Source organism: Citrus clementina, unplaced genomic scaffold (assembly GCF_000493195.1).
Source record: "Citrus clementina cultivar Clemenules unplaced genomic scaffold, Citrus_clementina_v1.0 scaffold_7, whole genome shotgun sequence".
NCBI lineage: Eukaryota > Viridiplantae > Streptophyta > Magnoliopsida > Sapindales > Rutaceae > Citrus > Citrus x clementina.
The window spans coordinates 12959372-12970514 of NW_006262075.1; the positions used below are offsets into that span (position 1 = coordinate 12959372).

The 11143-nt window shown below is 36.7% G+C and overlaps 1 protein-coding gene and 1 pseudogene across 1 annotated transcript; one reads left to right on the forward strand and one right to left on the reverse strand.

Annotated features, from left to right (window-relative positions):
• Positions 1-135: 135 nt before the first annotated feature.
• On the reverse strand, positions 136-2089 carry LOC18036792 (annotated as a pseudogene).
• A 6937-nt stretch (positions 2090-9026) lies between these two features.
• LOC112096941 (polygalacturonase inhibitor-like) lies at positions 9027-10358 on the forward strand. Its single transcript, XM_024181177.1, has 3 exons — positions 9027-9408; positions 9777-9932; positions 10345-10358. The coding sequence occupies exons 1-3, from the start codon at positions 9027-9029 to the stop codon at positions 10356-10358; spliced, it is 552 nt and encodes a 183-aa protein (XP_024036945.1).
• The last annotated feature ends 785 nt before the right edge of the window (positions 10359-11143 follow it).

Here is an 11143-nt window from a genome sequence, read left to right on the forward strand (position 1 = left end):
AAATACAATTATAATTTATGTCTGTAATTCACAAGAATCTACACAAAGAAATCAACCATGAAAGATGTAAAGACTGACAAGGAAAAGAAGAAAAGGGAAAACAAAGGATGGTGATGAAAACCACAAGGACGTCATTCAAAGAGAGATATCAGCCAAATTGAAAGTTCTTTCAACAGCTCTGCACCAGGATTCTGCCTTCTTCTTCCTGCCTTCCTCATTTAAGACCGGCTTGAAAGTGGTTGAAGTCTTAGCCCATTCTCCAGAAGCAAAAATCTCTTCTTCTTTGAAAACCCCAATTGCTAATCCATCTGCAAAGGCAGCTCCGAGAGCTGTTGTCTCTTTGTCAGCTGGTCTGATGACTGGGCTTCCCAACAAGTCCGCCTATAAATCATGATAAGAACAGTTTTATATAGCATTCCTGAGCGGAAAGATAATAAAATATCAACACTAGATTACAGAAAATGGAAAGAATCTGATATCTGAATAAAGTTCAGATTCTTCAAAATGACCATTATTTCCATGAGACCTAGTTGCTATTGCTACTTGAGTGATTGCTAATTGAGACAAACACAGTACAATAAAGAAATTGTAGAAAAAAGGAGAAATTCCAGGCCATTTTACAAATCATGATAAAATATTGGGAAACAATTGTGAAATTTTAATACAGAAACAGTGTGAAACACAAACTTTCTTTTTTTTTTCAACCTGTTGAAAACATTTGAATCTAAACATTGTTTTAGCTTCTGATTAGCAAGCAGCCAGCTAAAAATTTATTTGAAAAACATCTCTTGAGTTAAGAATGTACCAAACAATAGTGTCAAATAAACATTTCTAGAGCCCTAGAGAGACCAAACAACTGACCTGCATTCAAATATGAGAAGCACTAAAAAGGGAAATCATAAATTTTTCAAAAGAAAGCATAGTAGCTAAGTTTGCTTCAATAGCTGGAAAACTATAACAAATAAGAAAGAACCAATATCAAAAGCAGGGTACTTCAGGGGGAAAAAAAAAAAAACGAAATAGCAGAAAGATTAATGAGAAAATCGGAAATGTATTTCAATCATGCATATGAATGAAAAATGTGTAAAACTGCAATGGACCACCTAAAAAAGTGAGTAGTACAAACCTGAATCTGCATTAAGAGGTTGTTAACCGTAGCACCTCCATCCACTCGAAGCAAGAATTCCGACTTTGCATCCTTTATGACACCCTTCTCCACTGCATCCTTTTGCATTGAATCCAAGACATCCTTCACTTGGAAACACATGCTCTCAAGCACAGCTCGAGCAATGTGAGCCTTGCTTGTGAACCTAGTAATCCCAATGCAAACGCCACGAGCATCATCACGCCACCATGGAGCAAATAATCCATTGAAAGCTGGTACAAAGTAAACCCCGCCAGTTGAGTTGACTTGCGACGCCAATTCCTCGATCTAACTTGCACTGCTAATTAAGCCAAGACTGTCTCTGGGCCACTGAACTGCAGCTCCAGCGATAGCAATTGAACCCTACAGAGCATAGTTTGTCGGTGCTTTTGGACCAAGCTTAAAGGCTAAAGTGCTTAAAAGTCCATGCTTTGACTTAACTACCACTTCGCCTGTGTTCAGAAGTATAAAAGCACCAGTACCGTAGGTGCTTTTAGCCTCACCTTTTTTACAAGCTTGTCCTAACATAGCCGCATGTTGGTCTCCAAGACATCCTGAAATTGGTATTCCAGTAATTGGCCACCCTTTGCCAATTTTTCCAATAATCTCAGAATTACTGACAATTCTGGGAAGAATTTCAGCCGGTATCCCTAGTGTTTCTAGTGTAGGTTTATCCCAATCAAGAGTTTTCAGATTCATGAGCATCGTTCGTGATGCATTAGAGACATCAATGACGTGCAAACCACCGTTAACTCCACCAGTTAAATTCTATATTAGCCAGTGTCTATAGTTCCAAACAGGGCATCCCCTTTCTTAATAGCCTCTTTAACAGCATCCACATTTTCCACCATCCATAGCAGTTTCACCGCACTGAAATAAGTGCTGATAGGCAAACCAACCGCCTCCAGAAAATGGGTTTTCCCACCAGGTAATTCCTTCTCCATTTTCCTAAAAATGAGACCACTTTCAAACATCAAAGGTAGAAATTCCAAAAATCAAGAAATGGCCAGAATTGCAAAATCTGAATCATGGTCATTAGATGACACCCTAAGCCTACTCATGTATCAAAACCAATAATCAAAAGGCCCTAGATCCTCAATCGTTGAAACAATGACAATAAACGAACAAAGAAAAATAACAGGAAAAAGACAGGCCGGTCACCTGCAAACGGAACTGGTACGAGCATCCATCCAAACAATAGCATTATAGAGGGGACAACCAGTAGATTTGCTCCAAAGAACAGTTGTCTCCCTGGTCAAACCAATCGCCTTCAATCCACCGTCCACATTGTGGCCATCAGCTGTAGCCTTGTCCAAAGCCTTAGCCATACACACCCTCACACTCCCCAGTATCTCCATCGGCTCATGCTCGACCCATCTAAACAAATTTTTCAAAAAAGAGAAGTTCAGTTTAACAAACCCATCATTGGATTTAACATCATTACATTAAAAAATACATTAGTCACGCAATTCTTTACACATGCTTATAAAGCCAATTATTTACTGTTTACTGTAGTTTAAAAATTAACTTTTATAATAAGAAATTTATTATATGTTTATTAATTTTGTCAAAATTATTATTTAAAAATTATATTTAATATGTATTATGAAATATAAAAAAATATTATTTTATAGTTATAATTTTTCTTCACAACAACTGTATTTAAAATGTATAATATTTCAATCCTAAACAACGCCTAAGTTTCAAATCCATTCAATGTATTTATGTTGAGCATATTAATTTCTAGATTACTACTTAAACAAATTTACAAGCTAATTGGCATTTGTTGGTTTTAGATGCATTAGTTTTGTTTTGACCTTTATCTTATTTTACTTCTTTTTTTTTATCAACAATTGCACGTTCATTGTTCTTAATGGTGAATAAGTAAAATATTAGAGTCAATTTTTCTAGAATAATAGAGGTAAAGGGTATAATGGTCAAAAAAGGATCTGGATGTCCCTCTTTGAAAACTTAGGGGTGTTGGTGACTATTTTTCCAAACCTAGGGTGTAAATTTCCTTTTTCCAAAAAAAAAAAAAAAGATACATGTAATCTTTTAACAACAATTAACTATTTTAGTTTGTAAAAATTATAAATATTCATTTATATGTGAAAATACCACATTTATCATTCAACTTATCAATTATCATAGACCTGGATGATAAAAAAAAAATTCTATAAAAAGACGAAAATGTCATTCTCACTGTTAGTATTTTTTTTTTTTTTTTTTAAAAGAGATTTCCATTAAACTAAAGAGGAAAAGAGATACATCACTTGTGAAGGGTATGACCCTTTCCACACAACATTCTCGCACTTCTCTAAAGCTAGTTTAGCTAAAGAGTAGGCAATAACATTACAAGATCTAGTCGTGTATTTAAAGCTAACACGTTCGAAGCTTTCCGCTAGATTCTGAATTTCTGACACAACCCAATAGATCTCTGATCTGCTGCCCTGCTTGTTGTTAACTAAATTGACCACACCTTGAGAATCTGATTCCATGATGACAGCTTTCATGTTGGCCTCTCTCGCCACTAACATACCCCATTCCATGGCTTCTGCTTCTGCATAAGAAACATCTCCATGAAACTTAGCAACCTTGATAGCAGCTGCTGTAACATGCCCCAAAACATTTCTGATTACTGCCCCCAGCCCTACAATGTTCTTTTCAAAGCAAATGGCTGCATCAGTGTTTACTTTTACAAAACCAGCTTGAGGGGGATTCCATTTCTGGGGGGGTGCTTTCTGCTCTGTTTCACTGCAGGCCTCATCTGGAGAATGCACCCTCTTATAAGCAGCAATCAAAGCTTCGGCTTTAGCTACCATGATCTGGGGGGTTTCCCTTTTCCCTTTGAAGATCATCTGATTTCTAGCATTCCATTTAACCCAGAAAATTGTTACCAACAGCTCCAGGTCGTCTCTGTTTCTCATCCTTTTCATAGCATGCAGTATGTTTAGAATATCTTGACTGTGAGCTGCACGAATGTCATCATCAAAATGGATTAGCTTCCACACCTTCTCAGCCGATTTGCAGGCTACTAGAGCATGAAAGACATTTTCTGTTCCCATTTTACAGACTTGGCAAGTGGGATCCTGGATTATTTTTTTCCTCCACAGATTCTCAGCTGATGGGAGTTGGTTTTTGGCTGCTCTCCAAGCAAAAATTCTGATCTTTTGAGGCAAAGCAAGGGACCAAATAATATTCCACTCATTTTTGGAAACCACTGAGCTTGAAGCCATGGCTGGAAATTTCATTTGGAGAGCTGTCCGGTATCCACTTCTAACCGAGAATTGGCCATTTTTTCCATAATGCCAAATCAGCTCATCCTCCCTTGGACTTCGAGGCAAGGGAATCTTAGCAATTAAATCAGCATCCATTTGGTCAAAATGCTCATAAATCCTCTTTTCATCCTAGCAGTTTGCCTCAGTTATTAATTCCGAGACCATAGCATCAGGGGGCAAAGATGGCTTAACTATTGGCTGGAAAGTTGAAGCCCGTGGGATCCAATTAGCCTTATGAACATGAATTTTCTGACCATTGCCAACTCTCCACCTAGAGCCCGCGCAAATAATTTTCCTCCCCCACAGAAGACTTCTCCAAATATATGAGGGGTTTGAGCCGAGTTTAGCAGCCAAGAAATTTTTTGACTGGAAATATTTAGCTTATAGGACCCTTGCCACCAGCGAATCTGGACATTGCTGAATCCTCCAGCCTTGCTTTGCTAGAAGAGCTCGGTTAAAACTTGAGAAGTCACGAAATCCCATCCCTCCCAAACACTTGGCTTGGCTCAGTTTTTCCCACTTCGCCCAGTGAATACTCCGCCCTTCCCTCTTGGAGCCCCACCAAAACTTTGCCACCATCTTTTGAATATCATCACAAATGCCCCCTGGAATTTTAAAGACACTCATTGCGTAGGCTGGGATAGCTTGAACAGCCGCTTTGATTAAGACTTCTTTCCCTCCGCAAGAAAAGAATTTATGCTGCCAGCTTGAGAGCTTATTAGCAACCTTCAGCTTGATGTCATTGAAAAAGCTACTTCTCTTTCTCCCGATCATCGATGGCAAGCCTAGATATTTCTCATGTCTCGACACAATATTGAGCTGAAATAGATTCCCAATAGCCTCAGCTTGATCTTGCTGTACATTGCCACTGATAAAAAGGGAAGATTTCTCGAAGTTAAAAATTTGGCCAGAAGCTGTGGAGTAACACTCAAGGATCATCTTCAAGTTGTGACAGTTGGCCATGGAGGCTCTGCTGAAGACCAGGCTGTCATCAGCAAAAAGGAGGTGCGAAATCTTCAGATTGCTTCCAAAAGATAGCCCATGAATGAGCTGTTGTTGCTCAACTTGCTGCAGCAAAGATGAAAAGGCCTCTGCACATGTAATAAACAAATATGGGGAGAGGGGGCATCCTTGACGTAAGCCCCTTTGAGGTTTAATTAAGCCTTTCACTGCACCATTTATTAACACTGAAAATGAAACCGAACTAATGCACCTCATAATCAAGCTAATCCATTGCTGCGAGAAGCCTAATTTTTCCAAAGTTTGCTCTAAGAAATTCCATTCCAATCTATCATAAGCTTTACTAACATCAAGCTTTAAGGCAATTAATCCATTTCGCTTGCTTTTACAATGCCTAATTTTGTGCAAACATTCATAGCCAACTATTATATTGTCAGTGATCAGCCTATTGGGAATGAAGGCACTTTGCGACGGAGAGATGATTTTGTGCAAAACTTGCTTAAATCTATTAGCAACTGTTTTAGCAACAATTCTATAGCTGACATTGCACAAACTAATAGGCCTAAAATCTGTCACTTTCCTAGGCTTTCCGATTTTTGGTATCAAAGCAATGTAAGTGTGGTTTAGAGGGCCTATGATACCTTGAGAATTAAGAATATGCAGACAAGTGGTGAGCACTCCCTCCTTGACCGTATGCCAATGCTTTTGGTAAAACACGGCTGGCAAACCATCCGGCCCCGGAGCCTTTGTTGGGCACATTTGGCTCAGCGCTTCCAACACTTCCTCGGCTGTAAAAGGTGCCCCCAAACTCTCATTCATACTGGCTGAAACTCTTGGAGTTATTCCTTCCAAAGCTGCTGCAATTTGATCTTGGCTCGGCTGGGTTGATGTAAAAAGCTTGGTGAAATAGTTGCAAAACTCATGCTCTACTTCGATTGGCTCCTCAATCCATCTCCCGAAATTATTTTCAATCCCCCAAATTCTGTTTTTTTTTTTCCTTGCCGTCGCTTTGCCGTGAAAAAATTTTGTGTTTTTGTCCCCCTCCTTGAGCCAATCTGCCCTTGAACGTTGCTTCCAGTAGATTTCTTCATCCATGAGAATATTTTGAATTTGCTTCTCCATCTTCCGAATTTCCTCACCATCTACAAATTGCACCCTTCTTTGTTTTAACTCCCTCAGCTGGAACTTCAGCTTCTCCAATTTTCTGTCACGCTTTCTAAATTCCCGCTTGCTCCACCCCAACAGCCTACCCATCGAAGTTTTTGTTGCTTGTCGAAAGGATTGGGCTGAATTTTCACTGCTCCAGTTTCGATACAGCCCACATTCCTCCTTAATTATCTCTTTGCATCCGTCATACGAGCTCCACATATCCTCATAATGGATTCGCGAGGAATGTCTACCCCTTTGGATCATACCCTCCCTTCTCTCTTGAACAACCATCAGCACGGGACAATGATCCGAAGTCCAGGAGTCCAGATTACTTGCTGCACAGTCCACAAATCTGTCACTCCAAGCTTTAGAGCAAACAAATCTGTCCAACCTTTCTTCCACAAAACCCTCCCCATATCTTCCATTATTCCAAGCAAAAGCATACCCCCGAAACCCGACATTCTTTAAGCCACAATCTCTCAAGCCTTCTCTAAACTCATTAATTAAATTCACATTTCTGTCATTGCCACCCCTCTTCTCATCCGGATGTAAAATTTCGTTAAAGTCTCCACAACACAACCAAGGACTAGAGGATAAAACCGCCAGCCGCCTGAGGAGCGTCCAAGTGTGCTTTTTCTGGCTTATTTCCGGATGCCTGTACACTCCTGTAATTCGCATTTGATTCCCATTTGGCATTTGAGTTTCGGCATCAATGTGGTGCTGGCTGTATGATTTGATTTGCACCTCAATATCTGACTTCCAGAGCATTGATATTCCGCCTCCTCTTCCATTACCGTTTACCGCAAGGCAATTCTCAAAGCTCAGCTTACTTGCAATTACATTCATTTGCATGGTTGATACCTTTGTTTCACACAAAAACACCAGCTGAGCACCATGCAACTGGAGGATTTTTCTTAAGGCTTGAAATGCTCGGGGATTCCCCAAACCCCGAACATTCCAGCTGAGGATATTCATGGTTTTCGGCGGGGCTGGCCACCAGCCTCCGCCGATATCTCCATGTTGTTCATCATTAGTTCTTTCTTTTTTTCCAAATTCACCTCCAGTGTTATTTTGGCTTTGTCTTCCTCTCTGATATTTATTGCTTGACACTTGCGAATTAGCTCTTCAGTGTCCATGGTAAAAAACGCTTTACACTACCTTTGGCTCTTCGAAACTTTCTCCACCAGCACACCAATCCCAACAGCTTGCTGGTTTGGATTACTTTCCACTCACTAGGAGTGACCACATGAGTCCTTACGACCCCTTAATATTTCCATTCAAGCCTCTCTAAAGAGAGAGAGCTATTCGAAGGAAAAAAACCCACTATTAGTATTAATAACACCACCATTGCTTTATTGGCAACTGACATAAGGGGTATTGCCTTTTATAAAAGGAAGTGAAAACCCAATTTAAGAAATAGGCATTGATTTTCACTTTTCTTTGTCTATTCTAAAGCCATCTTTGTTCTCGACTCTGTGCTCTCCGTTTTTCTCAGTAAATGTTTTTCTCGTTTTTTAAAACCAATTTAAAAAACGGTACGTGAAAACAAATGTCGATTTTGCTTTAAATTAAGGGTGTTCAATGGTTCAAATCCATTATATTTTATCAAATTCAAGTCCAATTCATCATCTATTGGATTTTATATTTTAGATCAATTTGATCTAATCACTCATTAAAATCTAATAATCCAAAATAATAAAAAGTCAAATCCGATTAATCTGATCCAATCAATCTGATTAATATAAAAATTTACAAAATAAAAAGTCAATTGCTCTTCAAGGTTCTAATTAGTAGTTATTAGAAGAGAAAAAATATGAACTTCATTAATATTTCATAAATCATATATTTTATTATTCTATGGTTGAAAGCGTGTTTCATGGATGACCTATTTTTATGAATTGGAAACTAGCACCAATAGATTTTTCTCTGTAAATATAAAAAGTTCAAATGAATATTTTCAATTACTGTTTCAAAATGTCTTTCTAAAATTACGATAAATTTAATAGCTAATAGAAATATTTCATTATATAAATCAAATTTCAATTTTGTTAAGGAAAAATGTCAAAATAGTGGTTTTCAAATATTTTTCTATATTTTTTTTAATTTAAAATTAGTGAGGAAACAAATATAACAGTATTGGTCTTAAAATTTAAAATTCAAAACGTGTATCAATTACAAGAGAAAAAGAAGAGTGGTATTCATATTATTTTAATTTGAAAAAACAAACACTTAAACTCATATTCATGTTTGATGATTTATTTTGGTCGGGACAAAATCCTCTTTATGTCGAAAGTACCACGTCAGCAATAGCTCATTAACGTCCGTCATGCATGCATTATGTAGCTAGATTTGACATTTTTTTAATTTTAATGTGAAATGAATCTTTCACCATAACAAATTAATCCCTTATATATATCTATAAAGTCTGCAATAAATGAATATCGAGTGCAGCAAATTAGGTGAGGGTTAATCTTGTGAGTGTTTTGCTTAAAATAATGAATATGTTTTTGTTTAAGCTCTTAGCGTGGGTTTCCATATGCTTAATTCAAATGCATGGATACAGAGGTTGCTTGGAAACAGAGAGGACTGCTCTGTTGGAAATCAAGAGATTCTTTATAGCAGTCAGCGATATTGAATATGAAGACGAAATTCTAACTTCATGGGTTGATGATGAAATGTCTGATTGTTGTGGTTGGAAGCGAGTTCAGTGCGTTAATGCCACCACACGACGGGTGAATCAACTATCACTCGATGGAATTAAACTTACACGACGGTTTGTTTCTGGATTTCTAAATTTGTCAATGTTTCTGCCTTTCCAAGAATTGGAGAGTCTTGACTTGTCTGACAACTATTTTGGTGGTGTCTATGAGAATGAAGGTATGTATGTATGTACATCCATTTGTGCAAAGTCCTGATTTGCTGATCAATTCCAAGTGTAATGAACTCTTCTTTGTGCAAAAGCTACAAAATGCAAAAAAATATATTTATTAATTATTATTGTTATTGTTAAATTCTTGGACCCTTTTTTTTTTCAAAAAGTAGGGGCAGTGGGAAAAGCCTAAACAAATTTTTTTTTTCCCCTCACTACCCCAAGAATCAAAACAAGCCAACTTGGGCTCATTTCTTTTCGGCCTTCAACAATTTTCACAATTACACTGAAAAGAAAAACGTAAAACCAATTTCATGGGGGAAAAAAAACAAAAACAAAATTCTTCAATTGCTATTAATACCTGCCTTTTCCGCAGCTTATGGTAGCATTGGGAGTTTGAAGCGGCTGAAGATTTTGAATCTTGGTTCTAATAACCTCAACAACAGTCTACTACCAAGTTTGACTACAATAACTTCACTTACAACTTTGAGACTGCGGTTCTGTGGAATTTATGGTTTCAAACCAAATCAAGGTATGTTTATTTAATTTTCTTTTTCTGCTTTTTTTAAGGTATTGGTGGGTAAAGTGTAAATTAATTTTTTACCACATATCTCCGTGAGATTAAAATGATCAGTCAAACAAAAATATTTGAAAACTACTAAATTAAAATGTGATTGCTTGATATTTATGTTATAAAACAACAGGATTCAGATTCTAACTTTTTGTATTTATTTATCTATATACTTATTCATTCCATTCTAATATAGTTACATTTTTTTTGTCCCCTTGCAGCAGGATTAACAAAATTGACAAACTTCTAAATTTGTCAATGTTTCTGCCTTTCCAAGAATTGGAGAGTCTTGACTTGTCTCAACTTTTTTGATGGTGTCTATGAGAATCAAGGTATGTTTATTTAATTTTCTTTTTCTTTTTCTTTTTTTAAGGCATTGGTGGGTAAAGTGTAAATTAATTTTTTTTACCACATATTTCCGCGGGATTCAAATGATCAGTCAAATAAAAATATTTAAAAACTACTAGGTTAAAATGTGATTGCTTGATATTTATATCGTAAAACTAAAGTATTCAGATTCTAACTTTTTGTATTTATTTATCTATATATTTATTCATTCCATTCTACATATTTGTTTTGGATCTAAGTGAGAATAATATAGGCGTTTCCGTAGCAGAACCAGGTAAGAATTCGCAGAATTAAAGATGTCTAATTGTTTGAAAAAATAAAATAAAATAAAAACCATAACTAAGATCATTTCTTCTCTTGGTGCAGGATTAGCTAAATTAAGAAACTTGAAGGCGTTGGATCTAAGTTACAATGATTTAAACGGTTCTCTTGAAAGCCTAGGTAATAATTCGCATGGTTGTTTTTTCGATGATTAGAATTGAATATCTATTTGAAAGATAAGAATTTTTTTAGGATGTGTTTAATTTTTTTTAGGATGCGTTTGATATTATTTTTCAAATTACATACTAAATAAGTTTTCTTTATTTCTTGTAGTGACTCATAAATGAAGAATGACTGTAGAAAAAAGGAAATTGTAGAAAAAAGGAGAACATGCCAGGCTATTTTACAAATAAACATAAAATGTCGGGAAACAGTTGTGAAATTTTAATGCAGAAACAGTATGAAACATAAACTTTCCTTTTTTTTTCTTTTTCTTTCTTTTTTCCAACCCAAAGTAAGACCCTTTGAAAGCATTTGAATCTAAACATTGCTTTAGCTTCTGA